Source organism: Trichomycterus rosablanca, chromosome 3, assembly GCF_030014385.1.
Source record: "Trichomycterus rosablanca isolate fTriRos1 chromosome 3, fTriRos1.hap1, whole genome shotgun sequence".
Classification (NCBI taxonomy): domain Eukaryota; kingdom Metazoa; phylum Chordata; class Actinopteri; order Siluriformes; family Trichomycteridae; genus Trichomycterus; species Trichomycterus rosablanca.
The window spans coordinates 17091894-17106406 of NC_085990.1; the positions used below are offsets into that span (position 1 = coordinate 17091894).

At 40.2% G+C, this 14513-nt stretch overlaps 2 protein-coding genes across 4 annotated transcripts in view; one reads left to right on the forward strand and one right to left on the reverse strand.

Moving 5' to 3' along the window:
- rps19 (ribosomal protein S19) overlaps positions 1-14513 on the forward strand; it is a 505685-nt gene that overhangs the window by 443182 nt on the left and 47990 nt on the right. The gene's annotated exons all lie outside the window — the stretch shown is intronic.
- On the reverse strand, positions 4770-7169 carry LOC134310106 (adenosine receptor A2b-like). Its single transcript, XM_062991623.1, has 2 exons — positions 6844-7169; positions 4770-5577 (listed from the first exon to the last, which is right to left on the reverse strand). Exons 1-2 carry the CDS (start codon positions 7167-7169, stop codon positions 4770-4772), a joined length of 1134 nt encoding a protein of 377 aa, XP_062847693.1.

Sequence of the window (14513 nt, forward strand, 5' to 3'; positions counted from 1 at the left end):
AACGTTCTTTAAACTCAAAATCTTTGAAACTCAACACCTTCGTCAAGAAATTTGTACCCTTGGTGCGGTAAAAGTCATCAAAGTACGAATAAGGGACGAATCTGCATTTGTGTGGAATAACCATCAAATTTACTCTAAAAGCTCCACATGTATCTGTGTTAATCTGGATTTTCTTCCTGTTTCACTTTTAAACTTGTGTTATAGCTCAGGGTTCTGAGAAATTGTAAGAATCAGGTTTTCTGAGAGTCTAAAATGCTTATCGTTAAAAAAAGCTTAATGTGAATTCATGTATTAAAAGAATGACATAAAAACACTAAACTTCTCTTTATTATTACTGCTCATAAGTTCTCTCCACTAATTAAGAAGCATAAGAAAACAATAAAGAAGTTAAGATAAAGAGCAGGTTTTATTGCAATTCTTATATTAATTGTATTTCAGTGTTTTTATATTATATTTGTGTTATTTTCAGTGTATAAGTGTCAAAAACAACCCCATTATTTCACATTAGCCTAAAATATATGCAGTTCCACGGGACCATGGAACACATTAACAGGTTTCCCATACATCCTTATGGGAAAAAATACCTTAAAACTCAACTCCTTTTAAACTCAACTCCTTTTAAACTCAACACCACTCCCAGAACCAGTTGACGTTGAGTTTCAAGGTACCACTGTATTTACAAACACATATATTTAGTGAAGAAACAACATGAGAGTTTTGATAGTTTTTAAGACACTGCACTGTTTTACTTTATTGGATGGTAGAGCTAATGCTAGGATACAGTATTAACAGACTTTTTGTTTTTACTAGTGTACTATTACATCAGAGAAAAATCTTTATATTTCCAACTGTGTGTTCGGCTTTCAATGAGAAGTAAGTTTGGTTCAATTGGGGGGGGTCTGTGTTTGTTGGAAAAGCATTGAAAAATATTTAAAAAAGGTCTGCCATCAATAAACCAAACCACTAAGTAATGGCCAGTCCATCGAGGAGCAAAAAAGCTGCTTCAAAATAATAATAATAAGAATAATAATAATAATAATAAGAATAATAATAAATAATAATAATATTAATAATATATTTTATTACTATTAACTTTTTATGGTTTGACCCCTGGTCGGAAAACCTGAGCTGAAGTAAAAATGCTCTAATAAGATGCAGTAATAAGCTTGTCCTGTTGTTTTTTCTTTTTACAACCCCAAATCAGAAAAAGTTGGGACAGCATAAAAAATGCAAATAAAAAAAAACACAGAGTTTCTTACATTCACTTTCACTTTTATTTCATTGCAGACAGGATGAACCTCAGGCCTGCAAAACATTACAAAATGTTGGGACGGTAAAGCATTTACCACTTTGTAATGTTGCCATTCCTTTTCACCACACTTAAAAGACGTTTTGGCACTGAGGAGACCAAGTGATTTAGTGTTTCAGCTTTTATTTTGTCTCATTCTTCCTGCAAACACGTCTTGAGATGTGCAACAGTACGGGGTCGTCATTGTCACATTTTTCATTTCAAAATTCTCCACACATTTTCTATTGAGGACAGGTCAGGACTGCAGGCAGGCCAGTCCAGTACTCGTATCCTCTTCTTCTGGAGCCATGTCTTTGTAATGTGTGCAGCATGTGGTTTTTTGTCTTGTTGAAAAATGCATAGATGTCCCTGGAAAAGATGACGTCTTGAAGGCAGCAATTGTTGCTCTAAGATCTCAATGTACTTTTCTGCATTAATGCTGCCATCACAGAAGTGTAAATGACCTTTGCCAGGGGCACTGACACAGCCCCATACCATGACAGACCCTGGCTTTTGGACTTGTTGCTGATAACAGTCTGGATGGTCCTTTTCATCTTTGGTCTGGACCACACGGCGTCCATTTTTTCCAAAAAAGACCTGGAATACTGCTTTATCTGACCACAATACATGTTTCCACTTTGTGATGGTCCATCCTAGATGCCTCCGAGCCCAGAGAAGTCGATGCTCTCTGGAAGTCTCTGGACATGGTTAACATAAGGCTTCTTTTTTGCACAGTAAAGTTTGAAGTGGCATTTGTGCATGTAACTCTGTATTGTAGTGCTTGACAAAGGTTTGACAAAGTAATCCCTCACCCATGTGGTTATATCAGCTATTGTTGATTTTTTGAATGGTTTAATGATATTATGCACTGTAGAGGGAGAAACATGCAAATCCATTCCAATCTTTCTTTGAGGTACATTGTTTTTAAACATTTCATTTCATTTTCTCACACATTTGTTGACAAACTGGAGATCCTCTGTCCATCTTTGCTCATCAGAGACTCAGCCTTTCCTGGATGCTGCTTTTGGACCAAACCATGATTACAATCATCTGTTAACATCACCTGTTTAGAATCATATCATTATTTAGTTTTTTCACCTCATTACTAACCCTAAATTGCCCCCATCCCAATTTTTTTTTTTTTTTTTTGGAATGTGTTGCAGGCCTGAAATGCAGGAATGGAGGTATATTAACAAATCAAATTAACTTGAGCAGACAAAACATGAAATAAAGCTTTACAGAACACGCAAGAACGAAAGAAGCCTTAATAGTGTTTGGTGTGCAGGAACTTCAGTGGAATGCAGAGAGCCCTGACCTTAACCACACTGAACACCACTGGGCACCAATTCCTAAATATAAGCTTCAGAATCTCCTAGAAAGACCTAAGAGAATAATGGAGCCAATTATAAACTCACATGGAGGAGTCGACTCCTTATTAATGTTCTTGGTTTCGCAATGTCCCTTAGCTGCAAGGTCAAATTTGCACATACTTCTGACCTTATATTCTATTATGAAAGTCATCAAAGTCTGTGTACTTTAGAGTGACCTTCTTTATGAAGAAAGACATGGCTAAGATTAAATGCAATGGACTTAAGCGATATAGCGGCTGAGAGCTGGTCTAGTCACCAGGGAGGCAAATGGTTTTTCCAATGTGAAGTGCAATTGAATAAGCCTTTCTAGAAATTTTATTTTTTTTCCACTCTCCATTTAATAATACACTGCAGCACAGGCCTACACTTTAAAGAGACAGAGAGAGGGATGAACATTTAAGGAGATAGATGAAGCAATAGTCATAAGGGACCACTTATCATAAGGCAGTAAGATGTGAAATGCGTGGACGAAAGGCGATTTTGGCCGGAGACTTTCAGCTTAAAGAGAGATGGAGAGTGAATGGGCTAAATGAGAGGGAAAGACGCCAAGACCTTGAGCAATTTGACTATCAGACAGGGTCATTTTTTTGCTAGTGCTGGCTCCTAGTAGAAGAAGAAGAACCCAATTAGTGGTGAGCAATGCATTTTATTCAGGCTGCACATGAGAAATACACATTTAATCAAATCTGAGGTCAATTACGTTTGGATGTAATTATTATATTCTATCTTTGATCATATTAATACACCCGGTTTAATTAAACATAATCAGATCAGTCTTGTAGCCACTTAATTCAGCCGTAGCATTGGATTAGGTCACTGTTACTGGTATTGGAGGGGTTGTCCAGAGGTTATTAATGCAATAGAAAGCAAAGTCAATGTTATATTCATTTATAATGAATAATAGCCAGTGTGGCGACACCACTCACTGATTGCATTAGCTTTCCTAACTATTTCTAGATTTTATTGTAACAGATCTAAATAATTTAGGCATGCCAAATTTCCCCCAAAGCAGAATCAGAATCTGCCTAATGCACCACATTTATGCAGGACAAGACGTTCCACAGACTAGCACACATGCTTTTTGACACATGTAGCCATCTAGCTCTTCTTTTTACCAGCTAGTGGCAGATTCCAGTATATAGTGTTTGACTGCAGCTTAAGCTAAGGCCTTGATCAGTTACTGTTGGAGTGGAAACAATCTACACCGATCAGCCATAACATTAAAATCACCTCCTTGTTTCTACACTCACTGTCCATTTTATCAGCTCCACTCACCATTTAGAAGCACTTTGTTGTTCTACAATTACTGACTGTAGTCCATCTGTTTCTCTGCATACTTTTTAGCCTGCTTTCACCCTGTTCTTCAGTGGTCAGGACCCCCACAAAACCACCACAGAGCAGGTATTATTTAGGTGGTGGATCATTCTCAGCACTGCAGTGATACTGACATGGTGGTGGTGTGTTAGTGTGTGTTGTGCTGGTATGAGTGGATCAGACACAGCAGCGCTGCTGGAGTTTTTAAATACCGTGTCCACTCACTGTCCACTCTATTAGACACTCCTACCTAGTTGGTCCACCTTGTAGATGTAAGTCAGAAACGATCGCTCATCTATTGCTGCTGTTTGAGTTGGTCATCTTCTAGACCTTCATCAGTGGTCACAAGACGCTGCCGACGGGGCGCTGTTGGCTGGATATATTTTAGGTTGGTGGACTATTCTCAGTCCAGCAGTGACAGTGAGGTGTTTAAAAACTCCAGCAGCGCTGCTGTGTCTGATCCACTCATACCAGCACAACACACACTAACACACCATCAGTGTCACTGCAGTGCTGAGAATGATCCACCACCCAAATAATACCTGCTCTGTAGTGGTCCTGGGAGAGTCCTGACCATTGAAGAATAGCATGAAAGGGGGCTAACAAAGCATGAAGACAAACAGATGGACTACAGTCAGTAATTGTAGAACTACAAAGTGCTTCTTAATGGTAAGTGGAGCTGATGAAAATAGACAGTGAGTGTTTAGAAACAAGGAGGTGGTTTTAATGTTATGGTTGATCGGTGTATAAATGCAATTGTTTGTATATGAAAAAATCAAGTATATGAAAACTGAAGATCACAGCTTCACACCCCTAGAGCCATTTCGCCTTTCTATTTTTGGGTCAGGTGGACAAAAATCAAGTGGTGTTGTAAGTATGAATTTCTGCTGTGAAGTGGCCGTTCCTAGAGTCGAAGACTCACCTCCACTGGCCATATTTGGAGCAGAGTAAGTAAAAAGAAGTGGAGGAACCAGGCTGTAGGCCTGAAAGAAAAAAGAAGCTACATCAACCACCCAATGTGGCCATCGTTTGCTGGGGGCAAAAAGACGAATGGCATTGAAAATGTGTAGGGGTAGGCACAGAACAACCAAGAGAGACAAGGACACAGTCAGGGAGCGAGACCAGCCCGAGGCCTGCTTCTGCCCCTCAGAGTTGCTTATTACAGCACGACGTGGCATCACACACATCTGATCCACATACACAATCAACAGAATAATCAGAGGCATGAAAAACACAGCGACGTCGTAGACATAAACCAGAAAGGCTGGGCTGAGAACCAAATCAGATGCACAGACACCCCAGTGACTGCTGTGGATCTCTGCATAGGTAAAGTTTTGCAGGTCCTCTACCAGAAACTTGGACAGAAAGCCACCGTATGGAAGGTACTTGCCAATCACCGAATTCTCTTCATGATATGGAAGTTTGGGAGGAGGCCTGAGTGAGGTCTGGTTAGGGCGTTGAAGCCCTCCGAATCCAAGCCCGGCTGTGCCCCAAGTGTCCAAAGAGTTAGAGAGAATGAATTGGGCAAATGCAGTGACCACAGAGCAAAGCCAGCTAAGGAGCACCAGGCACAGTATCCGCGGACGGGTTACCAGTACTGCATACCTGAAAGACATAAATCCAAACTGGTAAATATTGGGGATTATCCCAGAGTGAACACAGTCGAGCATGCTCTTATATATATTATGATATCATTGGCACATTATACCTTTATGGCTAAACTGATCTCAGGCTGGTAGACCATATAGGGCAAAAACACACCAACATTGTGACCCAGCTTTGTGGGTCTCAGAAGTATTGGACTTGCATATAAACTGGGCGGGATTTCTGCATTGTTGGGCTTGCATAATAAACTGTGGCACCATTTAAGCACCCCACAGGCATTGTATCATCAAAACACTTGGTATAAAACCCTTAATTCTTAATGCTTTGTGCCAATGTTTATGCATTTCTTTTGGAAAAGACTTGCAGCTCTGTTATTTAGCAAACTAAAATGATACCAACTTGATAACACTGTGTAGGGCGCTCAGGTGGCGCAGCACACCAGAGCTGACATTTCGAACTAGCCGATTCGAAACTCAGCTCTGCCATCCGGCAGGCTGGGCGCCTACACGAACAACGATTGGCTGTTGGGAGCTGGACGGACCTCATAACTGATGCAGTTACGACCTCTGCTGGCTGATTGATGGCGCCTGCACAGAGTCGAGGATAGTGAGGATCAGGACTGGGCAGTCATGCTAAAGAAATGGGCCTTGTGGTTGCCACACATTTCAAAGCATTTGTTTTATGTAATTAATTTATACACATGCTAGCAGTGGGTGCTGTTAAAACACCAAAACTCGATAATTAGAGTGGTGTCCACACCTCTTTACAAAAAAATATGGTTTGTGTTTGTTGTGAAGGAACACAAATGGCCTACAAAGACCCTTGACATCAACCCCATTGAGAACATTTGGAATTAATTTGAATGTTTACATTTACAGCATTTAGCAGGTGCTTTGATCCAAAGCAACTTACAGTATTATTGTCTAAGCAATTGAGTGTTAAAGGCCTTGCTTAAGGGCCCAACAGTAGCAACCTGGCAGTGAACCAGTGACTTTTTGATTACAAGCCCAGTACCTTAACCACCTGGCTATAACCGCCCTACATTTAACCAAATGTTAAATGTAAGCCAGGCATTCACATCCAATAGCAGTGCCTGATTATACAAGTACACTCTGAAATGACAACATTACCATTCTGTCAAGGCTATTGGCAGGATTATGGAGTGTGCTTGTGGTAAAGGCTTTTTTAGGGGGCACTCTCTTTACTAAATCTCATGAATGGGTTGTCCACATACTTCTGCCATGTCATCTCTGCTTGCATACTAACCTGTGTCCTAACCTGCACTGCAGGTGTGTGTTGATGGAGAGCAAAAGCAGCAGACACACGGTAAACTGTCTGACCAGTAAGGGGCAGCACACCAGAATGGCGCAAGTGTAAAGGCACTGGGAGCTTCTCAGGTTCAGCAGCATGTTGACTGGCACACCTACAGCGGCACCGATGGCCCCTACACAGCCCAAACAGAGCTTGAGGAAGGAGGAAACACTCCTGGCTTGTCTGCCTGGGTCCAAACCCATACACAGCCTAATGCTTACGCCTATTACAGCCACAGACAGAACACACTGAGCCAGGGAGAACAGCCACACCTGATGCATGGTACCTAGGAGAAAAGAAGGAAATTAGGACTAACAATAAAAGGAAAAAAACATCACAAATACTGCTCATTTTATTAAATTAATTGATTCCTATCATTAATATAACTTCACTACTTTCAAAAATGAAGGTACACAACACCACCGTCAACAGGCGGTAAGCAGTAGGGTTTGGCGCACTGTGTTGAATGTTGTCACACATTCATCTCATCACCAGGATTAAAAAGATCTGCAGATTTAGCCACAGTAGCTCTTCTGTTTGTAAATACCAGATGCCATAGCTTTAATGTCTTCTGGCATCACGAGTTCTTGGCCGCCCAACATCCAGTCAGCGGTTTGTGGCTTGTTCCTCCTAGGACCACTGTCAGTGTGTACTTAACACAGCTATGCCTTAATGTGAACTATGAATAACTACCATCAGCACAACATATTTTTGTATTACAACCCAAATCAAAAAAGTTGGGACAGCATGGAAAATGCAAATAATTGAAAGAGTTTCTTACATTTACTTTGACTTTTTTATTTCATTGCAGACAGTATGCCACTTAAAACTTTACTGTGCAAAAAAGAAGACTTATGTTAACCATGTCCAGAAGCGGTGTCGACTTCTCTGGGCTTGGAGGCATCTAGGATGGACCATCACACAGTGATAACATGTATTGTGGTCAGATGAATCAGCATTCCAGGTGCTCCAGACCAAAGACGATAAGAACCATCCAGACTGTTATCAGCAGCAAGTCCAAAACTCAGTGTCTGTCATGGTATGGGGCTGTGTCAGTGCCCTTGGCAAAGGTCATTTTCACTTCTGTGATGGCAGCATTAATGTAGAAAAGTACATTGAGATCTAAGAGCAACATATGTTGCCTTCAGGACGTCATCTTTTCAAAGGACGTCCATGCATTTTCAACAAGACAATGCAAAACCAAATGCTGCACACATTACAAAGGCATGGTGATGGTGTGTCAGTGCTGCTGAAGTTTTTAAATACCATGTCCACTCACTTTCCACTCTATTAGACACTCTATTAGTTGGTCCATCTTGTAGATGTAAAGTCAGAGACGATCGCTCATCTGTTGCTGCTGTTTGAGTTGGTCATCTTCAAGAACTTCATCAGTGGTCACAGGACGCTGCCCACGGGGAGCTGTTGGCTGGATATTTTAGGTTGGTGGACTGCTCTCAGTCCAGCAGTGACAGTGAGGTGTTTAAAAACTCCAGCAGCATTGCTGTGTCTGTGGGCAAAGGTCATTTACACTTCTGTGATGGATGCATTAATGCAGAAAAGTACATTGAGATCTTAGAGCAACATTTGCTGCCTTCAAGACGTCATCTTTTCCAGGGACGTCCATGCATTTTCAACAAGACAATGTAAAACCACATGCTGCACACATTACAAAGGCATGGCTGCAGAAGAAGAGGGTACAAGTACTGGACTGGCCTGCCTGCAGGAAGAATGCGACAAAATAAGACCTGAAACACTAAATCACTTGGTCTCCTCGGTGCCAAAACGTATTTTAAGTGTGGAGAAAAGGAATGGCAACATTACAAAGTGGTAAATGCTTTACTGTCCCAACTTTTTTTGGAATGTGTTGCAGGCCTGAAATGCAGGAATTGATGTTTATTAATAAATAAAATGAAGTTGAGCAGACAAAACATGGTCAAAATAAATATAAGAAACTCTGTGTTTTTAATTATTTGCATTTTCCATGCTGTCCCAACTTTTTCTGATTTGGGGTTGTAAATAAATGTACAAAATGTGCGTCCCTTGAAAAGAAATTTGCGCTACTGGGATCCAGGGTTTAAATCCCCAGTGTTGCTATTGGCTGGTCGGGTGTCTTATATACTGTACGTACAAACTTGATTGGCTATGTCTAAGGCAGAAGGATGGGTACTCATTAAAACCACCTCGTTGTTTTTACACACACTGTCCATTTTATCAGCTCCACTTATCATATAGAAGCATTTTGAAGGTCTACAATCACTGACTGTAGTACATCTGTTTCTCTACATACCTTTTTAGCCTGCTTTCACCCTGTTCTTCAATGGTCAGGACCCACACAAGACCACCACAGAGCAGGTATTATTTAGGTGGTGGATCATTCTCAGTACTGCAGTGACACTGACATGGTGGTGGTGTGTTAGTGTGTGTTGTGCTGGTATGAGTGGAGTTTTTAAATACCGTGTCCACTCACTATCCACTCTATTAGACACTCCTACCTAGTTGGGGTAGTTTAATAAAAGAATGGATTTATTGTTTAGTTCGTTCTGATGTATAATAAATAAGCAGGCCAATTTTAAACAGGCAAAATGTAAATTAAAGCCATTCTAGCAATTATGGATTCCTGGGTACTCAAGTGTTATAAGAATGGTGGCTGATTTCCAACCAAATATCAATCACGAGTATTAAATACTGAAGGTCTGGACACATAATCTCCTCGTCCTCTCCTGTGCAATGACATTTTCAAGCTATATAAATTTAAAATGAGATTTCATACACTTTTGACGCTTTATTCCTGCCTGTCAAAGAAAAGGTCTGCAGATCCAGTCTACCAAACGCAGTGGCTTTATATTTGGACACAGACAGCTCATCGTGTCATCTTTAAAATGCTGTAAAAGAAAGTTCCTTCCATTGATTGTTCAGACAAAGAGCAATATGGCACCTGTCCGCTTATCATAATGAGAATGAGCTTTTCAATAGACTCCTGACAGTAATCAGTGTCGAATGCCCATGAGCGTTTAATGGTAATGAGCAATCTCTTAATCCCCGCTTCGGCTGCTCTTTCAAAATTAGGATGCGTATCTCTTTCATGGTTGCACCGCTCTTGTCCATTGATTAGTGGAAATAATTAATGGGTGTAAAAGTTAAAAGTCATCTCATTGTAATGCTTCCCGCGGTGATTTAGACACAATTTAGTATTGATGTACATAATTACTTCAGTGAATCAATTAACAACCCAGAGACTAACTACCTTTGGACTTCCATCACATTCCGGTGAACTAAATATAGAACATGACTCGCTCATTAGAAAAGCACAGTGTCCTTAGTCACCACTGGTTTAGCAAAAAAGGCAGAAATATTTGGACACCTTATCATTCAATTCCAAAACATGGGCATTAATATGAACATGACCTTCTCTCTTCTTGTACACTGATCAGCCATAACATTAAAACCACCTCGCTGTTTTTACACACACTGTCTATTTTATCAGCTCCACTCACTATGTAGAAGCACTTTGTAGTTCTAAAATTACTGACTGTAGTCCACCTGTTTGTCTTCATGCTTTGTTAGCCCCCTTTCATGCTGTTCTTCAATGGTCAGGACTCTCTCAGGACCACCACAGAGCAGGTAATATTTCTATCTATCATTCTCAGCGCTGCAGTGACACTGACATGGTGGTGGTGTGTTAGTGTGCGTTGTGCTGATATGAGTGGATAAGACAGTTTTTAAACATTTCAGTGTCACTGCTAGACTAATAATAGTCCACCAACCTAAAATATCCAGCCAACAGCGCCCCGTCGGCAGCGTCCTGTGACCACTGATGAAGGTCTAGAAGATGTCCAACTCAAACAGCAGCAATAGATGAGCGATCGTCTCTGACTATACATCTACAAGGTGGAACAACTAGGTAGGAGTGTCTAATAGAGTGGACAGTGAGTGGACATGGTATTTAAAAACTCCAGCAGTGCTGCTGTGTCTGATCCACTCATACCAGCACAACACACACTAACACACCACCACCATGTCAGTGTCACTGCAGTGCTGAGAATGATCCACCACCTAAATAATACCTGCTCTGTGGTGGTCCTGGGAGAGTCCTGACTATTGAAGAACAGTGTGAAAGGGGGCTAACAAAGCATGCAGAAAAAAAGGACTACAGTCAGTAATTGTAGAACTACAGAGTTATTCTATATGGTAAGTGGAGCTGATACAAATAGACAGTGAGTGTAGAAACAAGGAGGTGGTTTTAATGTTATGGCTGATCAGAGTATATAAAGATATTAGAAAAACATATTATTGTATTTTTTCCCCAGGAAGACCTGTGTGTGTGTGTGTGTGTGTGTGTGTGCCAAAAATCTCTCTCAGTACTTAATAAATATTGCCAATTTTGTGGCAAGATGGACACCACTGTAAAATGTGGAATGTAAAGCAATGTGAGGAAAAATATTCTCTGGTCTGATGATAAAAAAATGAATCCTTTGAGTAGAGCACTATGTCTAGTCAAAAACAGGCACTGCATCCATCTGGCTACTATCAACCCTACAATTATACACTGTGGCATCATGCTATAAGGTGCTTCTCAGTGGCAAGAATATGATTTAAGAACCTCCTTTAAATTGCAAGCAAGCTCAGACTGTGGCAGCAGTTTAATTTTCATCATCACAGTGACCCAAAGCATACAGCCAAAACAACACTTGAGCGGATTTGGAGCAAGTCTCTGGTACCCCGTTTCCACCGACGCAGAACGGTTCCAGTTCACGAACATGATTTTGAACCGGTTCCGCGTGTTTCCTCCGAAAAAAAGGTTCCACACAGCACACTAGCGTTCTAATCTGGCACCACAGAATACTTGGTTTTTCAGTGAACCGTGACGCTCCTCTATCATGTTACTACTCTTTACTTTCGTTGTGTAGCTCCCACCGTTGATGACGCAGGCTCAAAAAAACCCTAACAGAACCAGTTCAAGAACCAGAGTTCTTTGGTGGAAAAACGCTGTAAGCTTCCTTGAGTGGTCCAACCAAAGTCTAGACTTAAACACCATAGAACATCTGTGGAGAGACCTGGCAGTTCACAGACGCTCCCTATTGAGTCTGACAAAGCTTGAGAAAATCTCCTAGGATTAACTGCTCAATAAATACAATAAAGTGAATCTGGGTGTGCAAACTTGTAGATTCGTCTCCAAGAATACTGCTGCCAAAACGAGAAGTATAGGAATACTTTCATAAATGAAGGATTTAAATTTTTTATTTTTAATGCATTAGAAAACCTGCAAAAACGCTTTGTTATTAAGGATTATTATTATTATGTATATTATTTGGTTAAAATTGTTATTATATGAATTCAAAATCAAACCCACAACACAACAAAGTCTGCAAAATGTTCAGAATACTGTCCAAATAAAATTTTTTTATTAATTATTTATTATTTTTTATTAATTAATTAAAAAAAGAAATTAACTAATTCATATATTTAATTGTTTTAATAAAATAATATCTGATTTAAATATTTTTTCTTATGTATTAATCTATTTATTTAATTGTCTTTTTCCTTATGAGCCACCAAATCTATACTTAAAATAAAATGCACAAATCTGACAACAAGTGAATGAAATTACCTGGTACAGAATAGAAAAGGTGGATGTTTGGCCTGCAGCAGGTCTTCTCTTTTCTTATTTAATCCTTATCTGACACTTCCTTACATACTGTCTATTTTTGGGTCTGGCGACCAGAACAGATTTACCTTCATAGACCACCTTCATCCGCCTTTTATCTCCTCTTTAAGCCTGTGTAAACATATTGATAGTGTCAATGTGAGGGAAGCTCGGCTTCCATTAGAGTAGTGCAAAGTGCAGCACTGACATCAGGTTTACATCAGAGATACACAAAATAAAACCACTTACTCAGCTCAGGTAATTGTGTTAGATATAACACAAATCTAACACTTTACTTTATTGTGTAAATTTTTTTAGCCGGATGGCTAACACAGAGTTCCATTTATTTGATTGCAGACAGGATGAACCTGAGATATTTTATGTTTTATCTGCTTAATTTCATTTAATTTATTAATAAACATCCATTCCTGCATTTCACGCCTGCAACACATTCCAAAAAAGTTGGAACAGTAAAGCATTTACCACTTTGTAATGTTGCCATTCCTTTTCACCACACTTAAAAGACGTTTTGGCACCGAGGAGACCAAGTGATTTAGTGTTTCAGCTTTTATTTTGTCTCATTCTTCCTGCAAACACGTCTTAAGATGTGCAACAGTATGGGGTCGTCATTGTCGCATTATTCATTTCAAAGTTCTCCACACATTCTCTATTGGGGACAGGTCAGGACTGCAGGCAGGCCAGTCCAGTACCCGTACTCTCTTCTTCTGGAGCCATGCCTTTGTAATGTGTGCAACATGTGGTTATGCATTGTCTTGTTGAAAAATGTCTGGAAAAGATGACGTCTTGAAGGCAGCATATGTTGCTCTGAGCTCTCAATGTACTTTTCTGCATTAATGCTGCCATCACAGAAGTGTAAATGACCTTTGCCAAGGGCACTGACACAGCCCCATACCATGACAGACCCTGGCTTTTGGAATTGTTGCTGACAACAGTCTGGATGGTCCTTTTTGTCTTTGGTTTTTTTCCTGATTCATCTGACCACAATACACTTTTCCAGTGTGTGATGGTCCATCCTAGATTCCTCAGAGCCCAGAGAAGTCGAAGCCACTTCTGGACATGGTTAACATATGGTTTCTTTTTTTGCACAGTAAAGTTTTAAGTGGCATTTGTGCATGTAACTCTGTATTGTAGTGCTTGATAAAGGTTTGCTAAAGTAATCCCTCACCCATGTGATTATATCAGCTATTGTTGAGTGGCGGTTCTTGATGCAGTGCCGTCTGAGGGATCAAAGATCACGGGCGTTCACCTTAAGCTTGCGCCCTGGGCCTAAATTGCCCCTCTCCCAACTTTTTTTGAAATGTGTTGCAGGCCTGAAATGCAGGAATGGAGGTATATTAACAAATAAAATAAAGTTGAGCAGACAAAACATGAAATATCTTGGGTTCAAACTGTCTGCAATCAAATAAAAGTCAAAGTAAATGTAAGGAACACTGTATTTATTTATTTTATTTGCATTTTCCATACAGTCCCAACTTTTTCTGATTTGGGGTTGTATTTGGAAGCCACTGCTACTTACTAAATTTGTGTTTTAGCCACACCCATCGCTAACAGCTGTGTAAAATCTATAATATAAAATAAATTACATTCCATGCTTCCAACGTTTAGCAAAGCAAGGTCTCTAAAGCCATTCTAATGTGCCCACCTGCCATAAACACATTAGCCAGCAGGGGTTTGTAGGCGCAGGTTGACGGAAAGTGTAATTGTCTTTGAACTACACTTCAAAGCATTTTCTGAACCCAGGCAAACGTTATTTACTACACTTGGAAGCAACACTTTAAAAACTGTCATGTCTGACTGATGGTAAGATTTGACTACCTGCCTGTTTTTTTGGCCTTTTTGTTGGTGTTTGTGTTCTGACTGGCAGGGGGTCCAGCAACTAACGTCCTGTGCTCCAGCTGCCACAAGTACTTACTGTTGTTGAGTTTTGTCCAGGGGTGGTGTGGCAGCTTTCTTCTTTTGC

Bases quoted from the DNA above. Each gene is read 5' to 3' on its own strand.
- LOC134310106 (XM_062991623.1), bottom strand. From the start codon at position 7,169: ATGCATCAGGTGTGGCTGTTCTCCCTGGCTCAGTGTGTTCTGTCTGTG. The intron at 5,578-6,843 runs GTTAGTATGCAA...TATGTCTTTCAG, and splicing joins CAGTGCAGGTTAGGACACAG to GTATGCAGTACTGGTAACCC.